Source organism: Muntiacus reevesi, chromosome 10 (genome assembly GCF_963930625.1).
Source record: "Muntiacus reevesi chromosome 10, mMunRee1.1, whole genome shotgun sequence".
NCBI lineage: Eukaryota > Metazoa > Chordata > Mammalia > Artiodactyla > Cervidae > Muntiacus > Muntiacus reevesi.
In genome coordinates, this window is record NC_089258.1 from 7,895,513 (window position 1) to 7,919,414 (window position 23,902).

The 23,902-nt window shown below is 37.4% G+C and overlaps 1 protein-coding gene across 1 annotated transcript in view; it reads left to right on the plus strand.

Annotated features, from left to right (window-relative positions):
* UBE2R2 (ubiquitin conjugating enzyme E2 R2) overlaps positions 1-23,902 on the plus strand; it is a 94,546-nt gene that overhangs the window by 48,618 nt on the left and 22,026 nt on the right. The window contains exon 2 of the mRNA XM_065946605.1: positions 21,357-21,443. Coding sequence (XP_065802677.1) covers positions 21,357-21,443 — 87 coding nt within the window. The remainder of the gene's footprint in view (positions 1-21,356; positions 21,444-23,902) is intronic.

A 23,902-nucleotide genomic window follows, 5' to 3' on the forward strand; every position in this document is an offset into this window, starting at 1 on the left:
TTTAGTTTAGAATTCCTATCCTACCTGATAGTTTTACACCCTTGAGAATATCCTTGTTTTAACATGGAAGGTCATCATATTTTCAAAGTGCCCACAGAATGGCTTGTGTAAATTATTAAAACAGACTCATAAAATCGTAAGACTGGGATGGATTTGTAGATACTGTTTTTCTTAGAACTAGGATTTTTTTCCTGTGCTTGTGTGTGACTTAGGAGACCTTGTTTTTTTGTTGTGTTTCACAGGATGATTTTTGTAGTCAAGAAAACAAAATTTGATTATGTAGAAATAAATTTAGTGTTTAGCATATAATCCTTGTGGTGGGAGTTGAGGCTATTTTATTTTAATATTGCATTTTAGAAACACACATTGTCCAAGTAATTTTGTGAAAGGAAATTCTCTTAATTGGGCATAACACTTCCTGACATGTCAAATGTTTGTACATAAGTCTCTTTTTCTCCTGACATCTTAACCTTTGGATAAGTTTGTATTTTATTGCCTTCTGATTCCTAGTTGTTCAGTTGCTCAGTTGTGTCCAACTTTTTGTGACCCCATGGACTGCCAGCACTCCAGGCTTCCCTGTCCTTCAGTGTCACCCGGAATTTGCTCAAACTAATGTCCATTGAGTCGGTGATGGCATCCAACCATCTCATCCCCCTTCTCTTTTTGCCCTCAATCTTTCCCAGCATCACGGTCTTTTATAGTGAGTCAGCTCTTCACATCAGGTGACCAAATATTGGAGCTTCAGCATTAGTCTTAGTGGCTTCACTCTAACCTTTTTCTATGATTAATTAGTTTGCAAACAGTAAGTACCATTTTGAGACCGTGAGGATGCAGCACCTTGTTATGTTGGCATGGCATAGTATTCCATAGCACTGTTCCAATCACTTTTTGTCAAAGTAAAATCTTTGCTGCCGATATCTTTTCTAATAAATGAGTTCCTCCTTTGTCATTTGTTCACTGTTGACAAATTATGTGTGTTTGAAATCAGAGTTTCACAGATCTATGATTGTATAACATCAGATACCCATTTTTTACTTGTTTGTCATGTCTGACACCTACTTTTTTTTTCCCCCCTTGGGGTGGTCTGGTAAAGAATATGAGTTAACTCAGTGTTACAAAGTATTCTTCAGTAATTAAATAATTCAAGATAAGATCTAGGTTTCCTTCTCTGCAGTTTTAGTGAGGATCTATTTTCTTTCTTTTTTAAATTTAAGTTAATGTATTTATTTTAATTGGAGGCTAATTACTTTACAATATTGTAGTGGTTTTTGCCAAACATGGACATGAATCAGCCACGGGTGCACATTTGTTCCCCATCCAGAACCCCCCTCCCAGAAGATCTATTTTCTGTACCTGAGAAATTACTGATTTTGAAAAAAGATGACAAATAGTTATATTAAACTTTATTATTATTTGACAGTAAAATATGGATTAATGAAGAAAGGGTTTTAAATCTTTTCATTCTGTTGTTTCAAAGAAGGTATCCTTTGTTGATCTGCTTTTATCTTTGGTGATAGAATGTTAGGCTTGTCACTTGTTAAGAGAAGCAGAGCCAAGAATTAGCAATTTGTTACTTTTTCTCTTTTGTCATTGCCACTATTTAGATCCCCACCCCCCACCCCCCCCCCACCCCGCTCCTTTCTGGTGAGTTAATTTAACCCCCTTCAGCTGTCATGCATACCCTTATCAAATACCTCCTCACTCCTTCTGTTAGCCTCCTACTTAAGAAACTTGTGTTTAGTTAGGTAGGAATGCAGAAGATAGTATATAGGCAGAATATTGTTAGGTTCCTTTTCTTATTTTGATAACGTTGATTCTTGGCATGTATTTCTCTGCTTGGCTGAATTATATGTTGTATTGTGTACTCTCATTTCCCACTGGTATACATAAAAAATACCCTGTATTTGTAAAAGTTGCTGACTCATTTTGCATATAGGAGTGGCTTTCTATCTCAATTTCTCAGTCTTGGAGAGTTCATGAAAAGGCTGCTAAGAATGTATTTCTCTGTTTTGGCTTGTTCATGTCCTTTACCTGTTTTACTGTAGATAGTTTTATCTTTATGCTTTATGCATGTCTATATATTTTTGTCAGAAGAGTTATATACATCTCCCCCAGTTTGTGCTTTTGCTTTTATCCATATTTATGGTATATTTGCTGTGTTATATGGAATTAATTTTCATGTTATAAAATTCATCAGGGTTTTTAACTTTTGGTTTCGTGATGGGATTAAATTTTTTCATAAAGTATTTAGAAAGAATATAATCAATCTTTTTGGCTGTGTAGCTTGAAATCTTCATTCCTGCAAGGATTGAACCCTGGCCTTGCCAGTGAGAATACTGAATCCCAACCACTGGACCACCAGGGAATTCCCTATAATTGATCTTTATTTTTTATCTTACAGTACCATTTTAGGATTGTTTATGTATGATTATTTTTTACTTGTCTTAGGTATGCTTTCCTAGTTCAGCATCAAAACTGGTTAGTAATTTTATCTGCCGTTGTTCACATATGTAAATATATGAGGTACTAAAAGATACCATGTTAATAAAATCAGAGAGGGCTGTAGAATGCCTTTTCTTGTGACTGAAAGCATTTTTGTTTTGTTTTGTTTTGTTTTTAGCTTTGAGCTCATGTGTTCAGATCAGGAACCCAGGATGTCTTACCCTGGCTGCCAAGGGTTCCTTAGGTTAGCCATCACAAATCATCCATGGATAACCTGTAACATATAGTTACATAGTAAGAACTCTGTGAGAGGCCAGAATGCTCCATGATTGTTAACAACAGTTAAATCTATTTTTTTTTAAGTTGTCGAATTAATACATGTAAATAGTGTGAAGAGTCTGATAATCCTCCAAGCGCTTCACTGTCGTCCATTTCTACCCCTGACCACTTCTCCCCAAAGAATGCAGCTTTGAACCTTCTCAACCTTATCTTCTGGCATTTGCCTCCATATTTCTTTCTTTCTTTCTTTTTTTTTTTTTTTTTGCCCCTGTATTTCTAAATGCTTTTATTGCTGTTTATTTACCAACAGTTTTCTAAGTTGGTATATATTCGCACAAGCACTGTGTGAGAGCTACTGTACTTTGCATCACTGCCTTGCCAGTCTCTTTCATTTGAGGTATTGTGTTTCAAGCTTGCATTTCTGTAATGACTTACGGGGTTGAGTATCTTTTTTAAATTTTATTCTTGACATTTGGATATTCTCTTTTATGTTGTGCCTGTTTAAGTCTTTTGCCCATTTTTATTCTTTTTCCTTCTTCTTATTAATTTGCAGGAGTTATTTATATAATTTGGATACAAATCATTTGTTGGATATATGTATTGTGAATTTTCTTCTGCTTGTGCTTGTTCTGTCTTGATGTCTTTTGATGAACCAGAAGTTCTTAGTTTTAATGGAGTCAAATTTAACAGTATTTTCTTTTGTGGTTAGTGCTTTTTGTGTCTTATTTGAGAACTTGTATCTTCTCCAGTGTCGTGAAGATATTCTGTGTGTGTGTGATAACATATATTTAAATTTGCAGTTAAGTGGCATTGTAAGTGCATTCATGTTGTTGAGTAACCATCACCAACACCTGTCTCCAGAACGTGACCATCTTAAACTGAACCATGAAATAAAGTAATAACTCTTCACCCCCACCCTTCTTTCTAGCTCCTGGCAACCACCATTCTGCTTTCTGTCCCTGAATTATTAACTATTCTAGGGAACTTATATAAGTAGAGTCATATAGTATGTGTCCTTCTGTGACTGGCCTAACTTGGGATTCCCTCCTGGCTCAGAGAGTAAAGAGTCTGCCTGCAATGCTGGAGACCTGGGTTTGATTCCTGGGTCAGGAAGATCCCCTGGAGAAGGAAATGGCAATCGATTCCAGTATTCTTGCCTGGAAAATCCCATGGATGGAGGAGCCTGGCAGGCTATAGTCCATTTAGGGGTTGCAAAGAATTAAACTCAACTGAGCGACTTCACTTTAACTGAGCATAATATCTTTAAAGGTTCTCCATGTTCATAGCATGTGTTAGAATTTTCTTCCTTTAGAAACTAAATAAATACTTCTTTCTATGTATATACCACATTTTGTTTATTCATTTGTTCATTGATGAATACTTGGGTTGCTTTTACCATTTGGCTATTATGACTAAGCGACTGTGAATGTAGGAGTGCAAGTATCTGCTTGAGACTCTCTTTTTTGATTCTTTTGGGTATATACCTAGAAGTGAAATTGCTGACTCACATGGTAATTATATTTTTCATATTTTGAGGTACCACCATACTGTTTTCCATAGTGGTTGCACCATTTTACATTCTTACCAGCCTTGTATGGGAAGTGTTTTCAGCTTCTCCATGTCCTCACCAACATTTATTTTGTTGTTTTGTCTTGATTTGGCCATCCTAATGGTTATAAAGTATCTCATTGTGGTTTTGTGGTTTAGTCATTACATTTCCTTAATGAGTGTTGCTGTTGAGCATCTGTTCATGTGATTATTGGCCATTTGTAAATATTCTTTGGAAAAATACCTACTTGTCTTTTGTCTGATTTTTAACCCTATTGTTGAGTTGTATGTAGTTCACTATATATTCTGGATATTAATTCCTTATCAGATATACGATTTGAAGATAATTTCTCCTGTTCTGTGGATTGCCTTTTCACTCTGTTGATCGTGTCATTTGATGGATAAATATTTTAAATTTTAATGTAGCCCAGTTTATATTTTTTTCCTTCTGTTACTATACTTCTGTTGTCACCTACATGTCACCATGTAGAAATCATTACCAAAGCCAGTGTCATGAAGCTTTTCCTGTTTTCTTCTTTTATAAATTTAGGTGTTATATTTAGGTCTTCCATCCATTTGAAGTTAATATTTGTATATGGTGTATGGTAAGGGTCAGTTTCATTCTTTTCTATGTGTATGTCTAGTTTTTCTATCATTTGTTGAAAAGGCTGTGCCTTCCTCATTGAATATCTTGGCAGCCTTGTCAAAAATTATTTGATCACATATATGAGGGTTTATTTCTGGGCTTTCTAGAATTATATTCCATTAGTGTCTTTGCTTTATACCTTTGTCACATTGTTTGATTACTGTAGCTTTTTATTAAGTTTTGATATCAGGAAGTATCAGACCTCCAAACTTTGTTCTCAGAAAAGATGATTTTGGCTATTCACAGTTCATTGAGATCCCATTTGACTTTTAGAATGAATTTTTCTATTTCCCCAAAAGTTATAATTGGGATTTTATTAAGGATTGCATTGAATCTGTAGATCACTTTGGGTTCAGTTCAGTCGCTCAGTCGTGTCCGACTCTTTGCGACCCCATGAATCACAGCTCACCAGGCCTCCCTGTCCATCACCGACTCCCGGAGTTTACTCAAACTCATGTCCATTGGGTCGGTGATGCTATCCAGCCATCTCATCTTCTGTCGTTCCCTTCTCCTCCTGCCCCCAATCCCTCCCAGAGGGATCCCTCACTCTTTTCCAGTGAGTCAACTCTTTGCATGAGGTGGCCAAAGTACTGGAGTTTCAGCTTCAGCATCAGTCCTTCCATTGAACACCCAAGACTGATCTCCTTCAGGATGGACTGGTTGGATCTCCTTGCAGTCCAAGGGACTCTCAAGAGTCTTCTCCAACACCACAGTTCAAAAGCATCAATTTTTCGGCACTCAGGTTTCTTCACACTCCAACTCTCACATCCATACATGACCACTGGAAAAACCATAACCTTGACTAGACAGACCTTTGTTGGCAAAGTAATGTCTCTGCTTTTTAATATGCTTTAATATGCTATGTAGGTTGGTCATAAATTTCCTTCCAAGGAGGAAGCGTCTTTTAATTTCATGGCTGCAGTCACCATCTGCAGTGATTTTGTAGCCCCCCAAAATAAAGTCTGACACTGTTTCCACTGTTTCCCCATCTATTTCCCACGAAATAATGGCACCAGATGCCATGATCTTAGTTTTCTGAATGTTGAGCTTAAGCCAACTTTTTCACTTTCCTCTTTCACTTTCCTCAAGAGGCTTTTTAGTTCCTCTTCACTTTCTGCCATAAGGGTGGTGTCATCTGCATATCTGAGGTTATTGATATTTCTCCCGGCAATCTTGATTCCAACTTGTGCTTCATCCAGCCCAGCTTTTCTCATGATGTACTCTGCATATAAGTTAAATAAGCAGGGTGACAATATACAGCCTTGATGTACTCACTTTGGGTAGTATTGAACATATTAACAACATTAAGTGTTCGAACCCGTGAACGTGGGTTGTCGAACCATTTGTGTCATCTTTAATTTCTTTGAGTCATGTTTGTAGTTGTCAGTGTGAAAATCTTTCACCTTTGGTTAAGTTTATGCCTGAGTATTTTATTCTTTTTATATATGTGTGTGTGTGTGTGTGTGTGTGTGTGTATGTGTATAATATATGTGTATAATATATGTAAATACTTTATTATAGAAATACATGTAAGGATAGAGTATCCTCTGTCAATAAGGGGGCTTCCATGGTGCCTCAGCAGTAAATAAACAAGAGTATTTATTTTATTTTTTCCTTTCTTTTTGTTTTGGCTGCGCCATTTGGCAGGTGAGATCTTAGTTCCCTGACCAGGAGTCAAATAGTGCCTCCTGCAGTGGAAGTGTCAAGTCCTAACCACTAAACCACCAGAGAATTCCATGTGTCTAAATATTTTATTCTTGCTGATATAGTTGTAAACAGAATTATTTTCTTAACTTTCCTCTTTAAATTCGTTGCTTTTTTTTTTTTTTTTTTTTTAGTGTTTTGGCCTTGCCACAAGACATGGGATCTTGGTTCTCTGACCAGAGATCAAACCTGAGTCCTCTGCATTGGAAGTGCATAGTCTTAACCACTGGATTGCTAGGGAAGTCCCAGTCTTACAATCTAGTAGTGTATTTTGGGAATAATAAGGCTTTACTTTCTAAGCAGAGAGGAACATTTTTATATTACTGTTAAAAAAAAAAAAGACTATCAACATTAATAGTGAGAGTTACTTCTGCTTAACTGTCAGAGGTTTACTTTTAAGAGTCCAGGAAACTTCCTGGCAGTCCAGAAGTTAGGACTCCTATGCTTCCACTGCAGGACACAGGTTTGATCAGGAGCTAGGTAGGGTCCCACGTGCCACACAGCGCAGCCCCCAAAGAAAAGTCCGGTAAGAGCATCGTGGGTTTACTGCTATTTATTATTTCATCTTTAGAATAATTGCATTAAGTATTATAGTAATTGTAAATTCACTTTTTATATTGAGATTTATAATCAGTAAAGGGGCTTCCATTGTGGCTCAGCGGTAAAGAATCTGCCTGCCAATGCAGGAGGTGTGGATTCAGTTCAATCCCTGAATTGACAACATCCCCTGGAGAGGGAATGGCAACCCGCTCTGGTTTTCTTGCCTGGGAAATCCAATGGACAGGGAGCCTGGAGGGCTGCAGTCCATGGGGTCACAAAGAATTGGACATGACTTAGCAACTAAACAACAACAAATAAAGACATAATTTCTTGATTTTTAAAAGTCTGTGGCATATATTAGTAGTATCACTGGGTATATGTTTTTCACATACTATTGATGGACAATTTAAGTTTGTACTGGTAATTGGCAGATTTTTGAAACTTTCAGCAAGTTAATAAGAAAATATGTTTTGATTGCTTTTGCTGTCATGTTGGAAACATATCTTAGAGCAGATGTGAGCTGATGACATAGCAGAAACACTTGGCAGTGGGAGTGTCCTCATTTCACACTCTCTTCAGGCACTAATCCAAAAGCAGCAGCAGCTCTACATTTGCAGTCAACTGACTTACTACCATATATAGTTATGTTTAGAACTGGAAACTTTTCCCTCACTTATTTAATAGTATGTTAGTTAACAAGGTAACAGAAATAATTAGAATATGTTTCACTCTTCATATTTTTTTTTTGTTATGTTATAGCTGAAATTCCCTCTGTATAGAAATAGGGAGTAACAAAATTAATGTTGCACATTGGGGTTAGCAAAATTTTGTCCCAAGCAGATGTATACTTCATATAGTAATGTTATCTAAATTGTTTTTTGGTGTTGTGCATTGTAGGGTTTCTTTTTCTTTGCCCAGAAGATTTTGATTTTTGTAATGTGTCACATTTGGGGTGAATAAAGAACCTGGGAAAAGTTATAATGAGAGCACATCCAGTTAAAAACGAAACAAGAGGAGCTAAGGAGTGTGATAAAGAACAGGCAGAAAAGAGAGAGCATGAGGAGACAATGGAATTGGTGAAGCCCAGGAAATAGATATGAAGAGCTACTCATTGGATAAGAGGACTTATCCGTTGGATAAGAGGACTTAATGCTGGGAAAGATTGAGGGCAGAAGAATGGGGCAACAGGATAAGATGGTTGGATGGCATCACTGACTCAGTGGACCTGAGTTTGAACAAACTCTGGGAGGTAGTAAAGGACAGGGAAGCCTGGCATGTCGCAGTCCATGGGGTCACGGAGAGTTGGACACAACTTTAGCGGCTGAATAACAACAACAAGAAATAGATGGTGAAACAAAAATGATAAACAAGGAGAGATGCTTCTTGGTAGTCAGAAATGTGGACTGGAAATAATCTATTACTCAGTTAAAAGTCATCTGCGTTTGTTGGGTGTATGTACATCTCACGTTTTGATTTTACCCAACTGAGTAATGAAATTAAATGATACATATGAAACAGTTAAGTGACTGCAATTCAGTACATACTTTGTAATTATTATTTATTAGCAGTTCCAGCTATCATTGTTTGCCCAGTTCCTCAATCCAGAAAACATCGAAAAGAGTCATCCTCAAAAAAAAAGAGTCATCCTCATTTCTGTCAATCCCAGAATCAAATCAATTACTAAATGTCATTGATTATATTTTTAGATGCCTTGAAAGTCCTTGAGACTTCTCTTGTGGTCCAATGGTTTAAAATCTGCCGGCCAGTGCAGGGGACCCGGGTTTGATCCCTGGTCTGGGAAGATTCCACGCACTGCAGGGCATCTAAGCCCGTGCACCACAGCTGCTGAGCCTGCGCCCTGCAGCAGGAGAATCCACCACAGTGAGAAGCCCACGCACCACAGTCAGGGAGTGGCCCTTGCTCGCAGCAACGAAGACCCAGTGCAACCAAAAATAAATAAATAATATTTTTAAAAGATAGAACTTCCCTGGTGGTCCCCAGGGTAAAACTCTGCTTCCAATGCAGGAGTGTGAGTTTGAGTCCTGGTTGGGGAACCACAACCCCCCCCCCCCCCAAAAAAAAAAAAAAAATTAGTCTTCATTATTTTCACTCCTACTGTCTCTGCCTTTCCTCTCATGCCTAAGCCTTTCTGCATTCTTTTCCCTCTGCCTTTAAGGTTCCCTTTTGCTTTGGCCTCAATTGAGCTCACGTTTCACCCTTTAGGAAGTCTTTTCTTTACTGTCTGAGGCAGAGGCAGACACGTGTTCACAGTGCTCTTTTAGCACCTAATAGATATCTCTCTAAGGCACTTCATTTGTGATCATTTATTTGCGAGTCTGTTTTCAGTTCACAGCCATTCTGGGGTAGGGATATAAACAAATTGTTGTTTGTTGTTGTTGTTATTGGCTGTGTTGTGTGGCATGTGTGGGCCCGTGGCATGCAGGATCTTAGGTCCCCAATCAGGGGTGGAGTTCATGCCCCCTGCAGGAGTCTTAACCCCTGGACCATCAGGGAAGCCCCTAAATAAGTTATTATTATAAATACCTTTGTTTCTTACCTCCCATATTGGCATCTGGCAGCATGATTGATTTTCAACAGTGATGTATTGAATGATTGACTAAATGAAAATATTAACATCAATGCTCAATGTGTGAATAACTAATCATAGATTAGTGAGTTCAGTGATTTCATTAAGGGTAGAGTTAGGAGTAGCTTGAGCATTTTAGAGAAGGCGTGTGTTGTAATAGTACAGAAAATATTTTGGAGATACTTGACTTTATGAGTTTGCAAGTTAGTCAAGAAAAATATGAGGAGTTGCCTACAAAGAGAGTTTAAATTACTTGTAAAACAATTGTAGGTGTGATTTTTCACATTTTTAGGTGTGATTTTTCACATTTATTTCCTGTATCTCGATATAGTTATATATGAAATTTAAAACTGTACCTCATGAATAAATTTGTTAAAGGTATAACAGACCTTAGTATTTAAACCAAAACCCACAAAGCTCAGTTTATTGCTTATTTAAGTAAAGAGAGCTTTGCTGGTCAGTCATAATCTCTCCATGTAGAACAGACATGTTCTAATCTTAGTGTAGGGCATTTGAAAAGTGTGAAGTTTAGAGATTAGTGGATTTTTCACAGTTGTTGTGCAGTTGGCATTAGCTGTGGAAGCATGGGTACTTGGCTGAGAGCATTACTGATTGGTTGGTATTCAGAAGTGTGTTTGTTGACAAGAGTGTGTTCCCAGTTGGCTGGCTTTCAGAAGCAAGGGACTGTTACTGATAGGTTGGCTTGCAAAAACATACTCACTGATGAAAGTTGTTTAAAAGGGGTTAAAGTTGGTTCTTATTCCATGCCTGTAGAACTGTCAGGTATTATTTAGCAATTTAAAACCAATTCTAGTTATACGTAGAATGGTTAAAAACAGAGTCCTACTGTATAAAGCACGAGGAACTATATTCAGTATCCTGTGATGAACCCTAATGGAAAAAAAAATAAAAATATGTATAATCTCAGGGAAGCACTATAGCAGACTAGTTCCCTTGATTTTTAACTTCAGTTAAACTCATTAGGATTGTAAATTTCATTGAAAGAGTTCTTATAAGAACTTTAGATAGCCATGTGGGGGTACACCACCCAATGTTAACCTTTTTCAGTTGTAAGCATAATTTAGGTATAATACTTCCTTTTGGCTGCACCACTCGGCTTCTGTGGTCTTTAACTCCTTGACCAGGGATTGAACCCGGGCCACAGCAGTGAAAACACCAAGCCCTAACCACTGGGACTGCCAGTGAACTCTCCAGCATGATACTTTTAAAAATCAATCAACAGTAATTTAAACTTGACTTAAGCCTGAAGATGTTACTTTTAAAATTTTTGCAGAGAAAACTCGTGTCCAAGGTAGAGATTGTTTACAGATGAAAGCTCAAAAGAAATAATTCAAAATATTAGTAGATGCATAGAGGAAATAGAAAAACCCAATTAAAATATTAAGTAATTGATGTTTGTTAATTACATTTAAGTAAAAAGTAATTAGTATTGGTGAAGCTCTAAGAAACTGGTTCCATAAAATTCAGGTTGGGGAGCATCTCTCCAGTTGAGTTTTCTAAAGCTGGTAGTGTTAGAATCAAAAGGCAGGTAAGTAAAAGAGATAAAGTAAGAATGAGTAGTCTGTTAAAGACACTTTTTATAAAAAAAAGATTTCATGACATAACCCTTGACAGTTTAATTTGCAAACAAAACCCGTACATATCTCTTACTATGTTAGTGAAAGTGAAAGTCACTTAGTCGTGTCAGACTTATTGTGACCGCAAGGACTATATAGTCCATGGAATTTTCCAGGCCAGAATACTGGAGTGGGTAGCCTTTCCCTTCTCCAGGGGATCTTCCCAACCCAGGGTTCGAACTGAGGGTCTCCCGCATTGCAGGCGGATTCTTTACCAGCTGAGCCACAAGGGGAAGCCCTATTTTATGTTAAGCACTGTTCTAATGCATTTTACAAGCATTTACTCACTCCTCATACCAAGCCATTTAATAAGTACTATAAACTTTATTTTACTGATGAGGAAATTGGAGACACAAATAACTTACTTCGAAAAACACCAATTAGTGGGAGAGCCAGGATTCAAACCCAGGTGGTCTAGCTTTCTGAGTGGATGTTCTTTACTATTCTTTCATGCTGTTGTATTGGTGCATTTCCTACATTCTTTATAAATTTGCATTCTGCCATACTTAGTTACTCTGAAAGAATTTCTTTTAATATAGTAGTAGTCTAGAAAATCATTTTGGGAGACCTCAAGATTTTGACTGACTACTAAATTTTATAATTTTTAGAAAGGATAATCTAATTTCTCATAGATATGTGGTAAGGAGGCTACATTTTCAAGCACCAGAGTTCCAGTCTTTTATGGAAATTTTTATAATCCTGTTTTATTCAAACATGCATTATATAACTGTGTGTGTACTCTGTGTGCTTAGTCGTTCAGTTGTGTCTGACTCCTTGTGACCCCATGGACTACAGCCTGCCAGGCTCTTCTGTCCTAGGGGATTCTCCAGGCAGGAATACTGGAGTGGGTTGCCATGCCTTCCTCCAGGGGATCTTCCCAACCTGGGGATCGTAGGCAAATTCTTTACTGTCTGAGTCACCAGGGAAGCCCATATAACTATGTAATAAATGCTTTCTAAAGTATATACAGATCTGGGAGATGAAACAGATAAAAATGAAAAAGAAAAGAAACCATTTCTAACTTATGTCTGTTTTTTCATCCCATTCAATTCATCTTTTACAGTGCTGTCCTAGAGTCATTTTTCTAGGATACACATCTGGCCTTTTGTGTCTATGTATGGCAACCAACTGCAGTATTCTTGCCTAGAAAATTCCATGGACAGAGGAGCCTGGCAGCCTATGCCCATAGGGTCAAATAGAGTCGGATTGACTGAGTTACTGAGCATGCACGTACAACTTTCCACTAAAACACCTAAACATGGTCTCAGCCTGCCTTCATCCAGTCTCCTGTAGTTAATTACCACCGAGCATCTCACTAGCCATGCCTGACGGCTGCTCAGTCTTTGCACCTGGTGCCTTCTTGCTGTTTCCTCTGCTTTAATCCACTCAGGGCATTACTCAGGACAACATCTAGCCATAGTACCAATACATTGTAGGCTTTCAAAGTATACAATTTGTTGGACTTTTTAAAATTCACACAGTCATACAGCCATCATCACCATCTAACTCCAGTTTATTTTACTAGCCATCATCACCATCTAACTCCAGTTTATTTTATCAACTCCAAAAGAAATCTCATATCCATTAGCAGTCAGGCTCAATTCTACCCTACCACCTGTAATTGCCTTTTATTATTCCTGGTTACACTTCAGAATACTCCATTGCATTTAGTTGTCATGTCTTCTTAGTTTTCTCCAGTATTTGATGATTTCTTCATCTTTCTTTGTTTTTCATGACACCTTTGAAAAGAACTGGTCAGATATTTTGTAGGATGTCCCTCCATTTGGGTTTATTTAATGTTTTTCTCATGATTAGAAGGGTTACTGGTTTTGGGGTAAGAGCATCACCAAGATGGGCTACATTTCTCATCACATCTTATCAGGAGGTCATGATTTCAATGACTTGACACCAGTGATGTTAATCTTATTCACTTGATTAAGGTGTTGTCTGCCAGGTTTCTCTACTGTAAAATTAGTATTTCTTCCTTGCCCTACTGTATTCCTAGGAAGTGAGTCATTCAGCCCAGCCCACACTCCAGGGGGAGGGGAACTAAACTCCACCTCCTTAGTGGGATATATCTATATATATATTATCTGCTGTAAGAAAGATTTGCCCCTTCCCTAATATTTTTTCACTCAATAATTTATACCAATATGTACTCATGTATATTTATTTTTTACCTTGGGTTATCACCCAGTACTATAAATTGCTTTACATTTGACCAGTAGGGGCTTTTTCAGGTTGGCTTCTATGGTGTTTGTTTTTGCTTGTTGTTTTTGGCATGCCTCCATTGTTAACATTTCCTTACTTTCAGGTGCTGTAAGATGCTCCATACTCATGCTGTATTTCACTCCCCCAGATCCAGTATCAAGTATTCCTGCAAATAGCCTTGATTCTTTTTATTAGAAAATGGTATTTTGAAAGTAAGATCTGAGGAACTGAGTATTCTTGTTGCTATTAGGATGTAACTGCATTTGGCCTCCAGGTTTGTTTATTTTTTGCTGTGCTGGGCTTTCTCAACTTGCGGCGAGCAGGGACTATTCTCTAATTGAGGTACATGGACTTCTTGTGGCAGTGGCGTCTCTCATTGCAGAGCACAGGCTCTAGTAGTTACGGTGCACGGTCTTATTTGGGGCTTCCCAGGTGGTGCTAATGGTAAAGAATCTGCCTGCCAGTGCAGGAGTCTGGGTTCAATCCCTGGGTCAGGAAGATCACCTGGAGAAGGAAATGGCAACCCACTTCAGTATTCTTGCCAGGCGAATCCCATGGAACTAGGAGCCTGGCGGGCTGCAGTCCATGCGGTCACAGAGAGTTGGCCACAGCTCAGCACAGCACGGGCTTACTTGCCCTGCAGCATGTGAGATCTGCCTGGACCGGGGATTGAACTGGTGTCCCCTGTGTTATAATAGCAGATTCTTAAACCACTGGACCACCAGGAAACCCCCCCACATCTGCCCCCCCCTTTTAAAAATAAGCAGCTTTTTTTGTGATTTTAATGTACATATACTGTTCACCCATTTAAAGTACACAATTCAGCTATTTCTAGTATATTCATAAAATTTTGCAACCATAAACAATTGTAGAGCATTTTCCTCATCCCGAAAGTTCATGCATCTGTTTCCTCCCAATTTACCCTAGGCAACCACTAATCTCTCATTTTCATAAATATGTGGTATTTGTGACTGTCTTACTTCACATAGCTAATGTTTTTGTGGTTCATCTACATTGTAATATGTGTCAGTACTTCATTCCTCTTTTCCCCTGCAGGGAAGCTGAGTCCTAACAACTGGACCACAGGGAACTCCTGTACATCATTCCTTTTAATTGTCATATAATATTCTAATATATGGATATGTAATGCCTTTTGTACATTCATTCCTCGGGTAATGGATATTTGGGGTTGTTCTACATTTTGTCTGTTATGCTACTATGAACATTTCTCTACAAGTTCTTATGTAGTTCATTTCTCTTGCTCATATACCTGGTAGCGGACTTGCTCTGGCACAAGTTTATTCTTTCAAGGAACTGCTAGACTGTTTTTCAAAGTGACTACCATTTAGTACCCCCTTCAGCAGTGTATAAAGCATTCTAATTTCATGACATCCTGGCCAACACTTTTTTTTTATTATCTCGCTCTTTATAGCCAGTAGGTGTATGTCAAGTGATATCTCATTCTACCTTTAGAATGCACTTCCCTGATGGCTAATGATGTTGAGCGTCTCTTCATATGCATATTAGCCATTTGTTTATATTATTTGGAGAAATGTCTGTTCAGATACTGTGCCCATTTTTAAATTGAGTTATTTCTCTTTATTACTGAGTCATAAGCATTCTTTATGTTTTCTGGGTATGTGTCCCTTATCATATTTGCAGGTATTTCCCTCCATTCTGTAGGTTGGTTGTCTTTTCATTTTCCTAGTGATGGCTTTTATTCCTTCTGGTGTTCCTATTACATGTATCTTATACTTTTTGCATTTCCCACACTCCTTGAATACTCTGTTCTGGTCCATCCCACCCCAAGGCTTTGTTCTCTTTGCTTTTCTGTTTTCAGGAATTCTGTGCATAATATCCTCTAGTTCAGAGATTTTTTTTCCCCTCAGCCATGTCCAGTGTTAGAAAGCAGCCCATCAAGGCATTCTTCAGTGTTTTTATCTCTAGCATTTGAGTTTGGTTCTTTCTTAGGATTTCCATCTCTCTGCTTATGTTGCTTATCTGTTTTTGCATGCTGTTTATTTTGTCCATTGGAATCCTTAGAATGTTAGTCATAGTTTTAAATTCTGATAATGCCTACATCCCTGTCATATCTGGTTGTGATAATTTGCTCTGTTTCTTCATGTGTAATATATCCTTTCGTTATGCCTTGTAATTTTTTCTTGTTACTTAGCTGTGATATACTCTGTTAAAATAATATGCTGTAAGTGTCTCAGTAATATATTGGTGGGGTGTGAGGGGAAGGGAAGGAGTTGTGTACTTCTGTGATTAGGTTTTGGCCTTTTAGCGAGGCTTTGCTTCTGGACTGTGAACTTTTCAAAAGAGTTTCTCAATTTTTCTTTGCCTCTGAGGTGGGATATTAGGGTTGGAGTTCTATATTTCTCTTCCCCTAAGTTAGTTGTGCTTTGACAATGATCCTTCCAAGTTAGGTTCTTAGTAGCTTCTGAGGGCAGGCCTGGTTAAAAGCAGAATCCTCTGGTGTATTTAAAAGGATTTAACTTCACTCCTTTGTATGTGGATATCTAGTTGTCTCAGCACAATTTGTTGACAAGGCCTTTTCCCCACTGAATTGTCCTTATGTTAATACCAAACTGTCTTGATCACTGTAGATGTGTAGTATATTGGAATTGGGAAGTGTGAGTTGTCTCATTTTGTTCTTCTTTTTCAAGATTTTGTTAGCTATTCTGGGTCCCCCAAGTACCAATTTTGCCATTTCTGTAAAGGAGGCTTAAAACTCAACATTGAAAAAACTAAGATCATGGCATCCAGTCCCATCACTTCATGGCAAATAGATAATAGATGGGGAAATAATGGAAACAGTGACAGACTTTATTTTCTTGGGCTCCATCATCACTGCAGATGGTAACTGCAGCCAAGCAATTAAAAGATGTGCTTGCTCCTTGGAAGAGAAGCTATGACCAACCTAGATAGCATATAAAAAGCAGAGACATTATTTTGCTGACAAAGGTTCATCTAGTCAAAGCTATGGTTTTTCCAGTAGTCAGTATGGATGTGAGAGTTGGACTACAAAGAAAGCTTAGTGCCGAAGAATTGATGCTTTTGAACTGTGGTGTTGGAGAAGTCTCTTTAAGAGTTCCCTTGGACTGCAAGGAGGTCCAACCAGTCCATCCTAAAGGAAATCAACCCTGAATATTCATTGGAAGGACTGATGCTGAAGCTGAAACTCCAATACTTTGGCTACTTGATGTGAAGAACTGACTCACGAAAAGACTCTGATGCTGGGAAAGATTGAAGATAAGAGAAGAAGGGATGACAGAGGATGAGATGGTTGGATGGCATCAGTGACTCGATGGACATGAGTTTGAGCAAGCTCCGGGAGTTGGTGATGGACAGGAAGCCTGGTGTGCTGCAGTCCATGGGTTGCAAATAGTCGGACACGACTAAACTGAAAAGAAGGCAGCAGAGATTTCCATACAGTGAGGTTGAATGTGTAGATCAATTTGGGGAGGATTACCATCTTAAGAATATTAAATCTTTCAGTCCGTGAACATGTGTATTTGCTCAGGCGTCTCCAACCCTTTGTGACCCCATGGACTGCAGCCCACCAGGCTCCTCTGTCCATGGAATTTTCCAGGCAAGAATACTGAAGTGGGTTGCCATTTTCTTCTCTAAGGGAACTTCCCAACCCAGGCATCAAATCCATGTCTCCTGGGTTGCCTGCATTGTCAGGCAGATTCTTTATCACTGTGCCATCTGGGAAACTACATGAACTTGTAATATCATGGATATTTAATATTTACTTAAGTCTTTAATTTCTTTTAAAATGTTTTGTACTTTTTAGAGTGTGAGTTTTGCACACATTTTTGTTGAAGATTTTTTTCTTTTTTATGTGAACCGTTTTTAAAGTCTTTATTCAGTTTGTTACATTATTGCTTCTGGGTTTTTTGTTTTTAAAATTTTTGGCCATGAGGCACATGGGATCTTAACTCCTCCACCAAGTATTGAACCCACACCCCCTGCATTGGAGGGTGAAGTCTTAACCACTGGACTGCCAGGGAAGTCCCAAGTTTTGTACTTCTCATTCCTAAGTATTTATTATTTTTGTTGCTATTATAAATAGAATTTTCTTAATTTCATTTTCAGTTTGTTCAGGGCTGCTGTATAGAAATATAATTGATGCTGATATTATAAGTTTTATCTTGCAACTTTACTGATTTGCTATTCTAATATATTTAGTGGATTCTTTTTATTTTTCTGTATAAAGGATTATGTAATATAAAAATAGAAGTAACTTTACTTCTTACTTTTTAACCAAGATGCCTTTTATTTCATTTGCTTGCCAGTTGCCCTGGCTATGGCTAGCATCTCCAATACAGTGTTGAATACACCATGATGAGAGTGGACATCCCTGTCTAATTTCTGAAATTCCTTAACCATTAAGTATAATATTAGTTGCAGTTTTGTTTACTAGATGGCCTTTGTCAAATCAAGTAATTTCCCTTATATTTCTAGTTTGTTGGGTGTTTTCAGTCATGAAGGGGTGTTGAATTTTTGGAGTTATTTTATATAAACATCATATAACTATACAGTTCAGTTATTTATTGGTATACAAATTACTTCTTTGTGTGGTTTGTGCTCTTTAGTAGATTTATAATTATTATGCTGTGTATTTTTAAAATTTAATTTATTTTTGGCTGTGATGGCTCTTCACATCCAAATCACATTGGGATTTTCTCTAGTTGTGGGGAGTGGGGGCTATTCTCTAGTTGCTATTTGCAGGCTCTTCATTGTATTATCTTCTCTTGTTGTGGAGCACAGGCTCCAGGGCATGTTGCCTTCAATGGTTGTGACCAGTGGGCTAAGTGGCTGTGGCTCCCAGGCTCTAGAGCACAGGCTCAGTAGTTGTGGCACATGGACTTAATTTCTTCATGCTGTGTGGGGTCTTCTCAGATCAGGGATCAAACTCATGTCTCCTGCATTGGCAGGCAGATTCTTTACCACTGAGCCACCAGGGAAGCCCTGTTTTTTAAATTGGGAGGAAAAAGTTATAAACAAAAGGAACATTTATTATATCTTTTGTGTCTATCCTGTACTTGTACTATATATTTATCTGTGCTTTTTCTTCATCTTGGTTCACGTAGTAGCTAGTCCTTTCCTTTCAACCTAAAGGACTCCCTTTAGTATTTCTTGGAGGTGAGGTCTGCTAGTCATCATCTGCTAGTTCTCAGTTTTTGTTTACCTAGGAATGTTTTAATTTGCCTATTCGAGTTTTAAGGAATGGTTTTGCTGGATATAGAATTCTCAATTGACAGATGTTGTTCTTTGTACTTCGAATGTTATTCCACTGCCTTCTGACTTCCTGGTTTCTGGTGAGATGGCACTGTTTGTCAAGGGATTCTACTTGATGGATTGTTTATTTTTTGCCGCTTTCAAGATTCATTCTTTAGCTGTGAACAGTTTGACTATGATATATAGATAGATACGATAGATAGATAGATAGATGTGTATCTCTTTGAGTTTTTCTCTTGGGAGTTTGTTGAGCTTTTGGTTGTTAGAGTCATTGTTTTAATCAAATTTGGCAAATTTTTGGCCATTATTTCATCAAATGCTCTTTTTGCCCCTTTTATTTCTTCTTATGAGACTCTTAGTGTGTATATATTGATAACCTGGTGTCCCATAGGTCTCTGTTAGTTGCTTTGTGTTCCTCTTAACTCAGACTGGTTAATCTAAACAGAACTTTCTTCAGTTTCACTGATTCTTTTTTCTGTTTCATCACATCTGCTGTTCAGCCTATCTAGCAGATTTTTAAAATTTCAGTTACTGTATTTTGCAGCTTCGTGGTTTATGTTTGGTTCTTTTGCTCCAAAGCTTTTTGTTTGTTTGTTTGTTTTTTACAATTTCTTCATGTTGATATGCTGAAAGATTTTCCATATACATTTCCTTATTTCTTTAGCTGTGGTTTCTTTTAATCTTTGGAATATATTTAATACAGCTGATCTAAAGTCTTTTTCTAATAAATATCTGACCTTCCAGTTTCTGTTGGTTGCTATTTTTACCCTTTGTATGTGCCATACTTTCTTTTCATGTTTTGTAACATTTTGTTGAAAACTGGATGCTTAAATAATATATTGTGGCATCAGGATGTTGGTTGTTCTTGTTTGTTGAAGTTGCTTCCTTACTTAATGACTTTTCTGACCTAATTCTGAAACGTCTGTGTTCTTGGTTGTGTGTGGCCAGTAGAGTCTTCACTTGGTTAGCTTAGTGGTCACCCAGTAATTGGGCAGAAGTTTCCCTTATTAAATTAAATGCAGTTATTTTCCTGGAACCAACAAACCTCCTGGGCATTTTAGAGGAGCTCTGTGTGTATTTGGGGGCATGCCTTTAACACTCAGCTAGGTAGCTGCAAATTCGGCCTAACCTTCATTTGCTGCTTGTGCAGATCTCAGGTTCACCAGAGGTGCTAGTTGAAGGCCATCTAATGACCTCTCATGACTTCTCTGAGCATGTGCATAGCTGAGGCATATTCATGGCCCTATACATTGACCTGATCTTCTAGTTAGAAATTGGTCAGAGATTTTCAAAGCCATACAGACATTTCATATCCCACCCTTTCCTGTTAAAATAGTTGTTTAGTCTATTTGACCTGCTGAGTCCCTGGTGGCTCAGATGGTAAAGAATCCACCTGCGACGTGGGAGACCTGGGTTCGATCCCTGGGTTGGGAAGATCTCCTGGAGATCTTTTAACTAGAGCAAGTTAAAATACCACAAGTGAAGTGAGTGAGTGAAGTCGCTCAGTAGTGTCCGACTCTGCGACCCCATGGCCACAAAGTTTACTATAAAAACCATTTCGACTATTTTCCTTGAATAGATCCTCCCTGAACTGCTACAAGCCTCGTGATTTTCTAGATTTTGAAGAAGTTGATTCTTACAATTGTTGCTATTTTTCTCATTGCTTTTATTGAAGACAGAATTTTTGAGAATCCTGACTGCAGTTTTCACTGCTATCCTCAGCTTTACTCTCAGCTTGTCCTTTCATTCCCGTCCTCATTCCCTTTTACTGGTATGGTTAGATGACACTTTGGATTTATTTATATTTGAAATGTGGGATTCTGCTGAGGACATTCACTGTGACTGTATTTACAATAGCAAAAGAGTGAAAAATCACCAATATGTTCCAAAATAAGGAAATGGGTTTTTTTAAATGGTTCATCTATATATCCATATGATGGAAACATCTTGCAAATATTAACAATCATACATACAAAGGAAAATGTTTATGATATAATACAGATGGAAAGAAACAGTATAATTACAATAATTGAAAATAAGCTTTGTAAAGAGATAAGCATACTTCAGCATGAAAAACTCCTGGAAGAGCCGTATCAAAATGATAGCATTTATTACTCCTTGGTAGTAGTTAAATGGTGTTAAGTAAAGCAAATTATCTTTGTTCTATAATATACCATAAGGTCGTATTAATTGTTATGAATATAAAATGCAGCCATTAATGTGACACACATATTAAACATTTTCACTCATGTTTATTCAGTTAAAAATTATATAACTGTTGAGCATTTGCAATTTAACATAAATTTTTATAAATATTTAAAGAGATAGTTGTAAAAACATGCTAATAACCCTAGCATTGGGGCTGACAAAATATATATGAACTATTTTAATCTCCAGAGTTTATGGTGCAGAAAGATGTTCCATTTCACTGGAGTATATTAGGGTGAATTGTTAGGCAGATAAGTAACCTGTAGTCTTACTTACTAGCATTTCATTTTTTTTTTCTTTTTAGGCGCATATTAAATTTCCTATTGACTACCCATATTCACCACCTACCTTCAGATTCTTGACCAAAATGTGGCACCCCAACATTTATGAGGTAAGAGAGATCTATCATGAATTTCTTTGAAGGTTTGATTTTTTGATACTGTCCTTTAATCTCCATAGCTCAGTATGATGTGGCGACAAAGAACTATTCATGGCTTTTATTATAGCAGTGTATATTATGGTTGGGGCTTTCCAGGTGGCTCAGTGGTAAAGAATCCTCCTGCCAGTACAGGGGACTCAGGAGCCACAAGTTTGATCTCTGGGTTGGGAAGTTCCCCTGCAGTAGGAAATGGCAATCCACTCCAGTATTCTTGCCTGGAGAATTCCATGGACAGAGGAACCTGCTGGTCTACTGTCCATGGGGTCGTAAAGAGTTGGACCTGACTGAGCACACACTGTTCCATATTATGGTTACTTTAAGATTGAGACTTTAAACCGTTGCTGCTCATTGCTAAGATTATAATTCATATGTGTTAGCATTTATATTTTTTAAAATTTAGTAAAGCTATATAAATTTATTTGTGTACCTGTTCCCTAGCTTTACAGACTCTAGCTTCACAATTTGTCACTTTGATCAGAGATTCAACTTGCGGGTGAAGGGAGTGGGAATCATTTGTACTGGTCTCCTTTAAGGAGTTGCTGCATACCAGTTGAGAGTCTCTTCTGAAACAAATTCAAGGTTAGGGTCTTCTGTTGGACAAGTGCGCATGCCTGGGAAAACAATTTCTAGCTTTTTTGATGAAATATACTGAGCTTTGTGCTAAGTTCTAAGGATCCTGAAATGATTCCTTATGTTTCTTGGGGTGTATGTCAAGGCCCACTCATGAGTCCTTTGAGTTTCCTCCTCTATCATTCTGTAGTCTGTTTCATTACAGTAGGGGTCTGAAGTTGTAGCTGAGGCCCAAGCATTAAGTTTGTTTTTTAAAATTTGCAACTTTAATAGTATAGTTTTGGGGGTTTTTTTGGTCACACGTTATTGGCAAGCTCCTGTGCTCCAGAAATAGAGGTACAGGGCCTTTACTAATTCTATAGTGCTGAATTTTGGATCTCAGTCTACATAAAGAACACCTTGGAGCAGCTTTATTGTTTTTCACAATCTGGTTTTTTCTGTAAGTCATTATCTTCATTTTTCTTTTCTTAAAACAGGACAAAGAGTGCTCAAAAGGTGATACATTGTAACATTTCCAGAAATAAGCTCCCAGGATATTGTTTTCCTTAGTATCTTTAGTATTTGACATAACCATAATACAGACAACATTGAATGTGTTATTATATATACCATTCTGTATAACAAAATTATCCTGTTGTAGGAGAGAGACTATAGAAATGTTTCACTGTTTCATAAGTTAAAACTGAGTTCAGTTAATACTGAAATATTTTTGTGTCTGTCTCCATTTAATAATCAGAAATTATTGCCTTCAAAACTAGGTGGTATATATAGGTTTTAGATAATAAAAGAGAAATGAAAACAACATTGAATGTGTTATATTGTTCTATGTAACCTTGTCTTGCCACTGAGAATGAATTCACGTTAGAGCCACACACTTGCCTGTTTACATCTCATTTATCTAATTCTCAAACTTTTGTCAAAAAAGAAAAAAAAAGCATGATAAAGGAACCAAAGCTCTTTCAGAAGAAAGTGTAGGTAAATACAGTCCCCTTTCCATTGCTTTTTCACCACTTAGGTAGGCAGTCTAGTTCTGTCTCTTAAGATTTAGCATTGGATCATTATTTTTAGAAATATTTTTCATGTTCATAAAAATTTTAGCAGTAAAATAATGCATGCATATCGTACGAATATGCAGTTGTTTACCATGCCGTATAAGTTGTTTGTAAACAAGTGTTAAGTCATAAAATTTGATGTAATCAAATGAGTCACAAGAGACTTTCCTCACATTTGTTAATTTACTTTGCTATATTCTGGAAATGGTATCAGAATTGATCTTGGGGGCCCAAGTAAGTGGGCTCATGGTTCTTAGCCAAAGGGATGGGATATTCTTGGAGGTTGCTCTCTCCTCACCCATCTATGTTGTCACCTAGAAACACAATGGACCTCAATGTCAAATTGTTCTAGTCACCAAATTGTTTACTACAGAATTATTTATAATAGAACTGGGGTTGAAATGGGGGAACAGTGACAATATCAACCACCACAAAACAAAAATAAAATATGTGAATTGAGGAGTTTTTTGTGTATTAACTTCGTGAGCATTAAAATTATAAGGACTATTTTTGGTAGAAAGTAGTTTTATCAAGTTTTTAAAAACTTAGAGCTTTGGTACAATTCTGTTAAATACATTCACAGATATTACTGTAGCCCCCAAAGTTATAAATAAACTGCTGTTATCAATTTCAACATTTCTTTTATCATTGCCACATTTGTGAAATTTATAAATACCAAGGGGAAACTTGGAGAACGAAAGAAATTTAATATGAACTTGTCATCAATGACCATGTTGCACAGTTGCCTCCTTTTTGCTTTACATAATATGTTGAGTGATCTTAGTAACA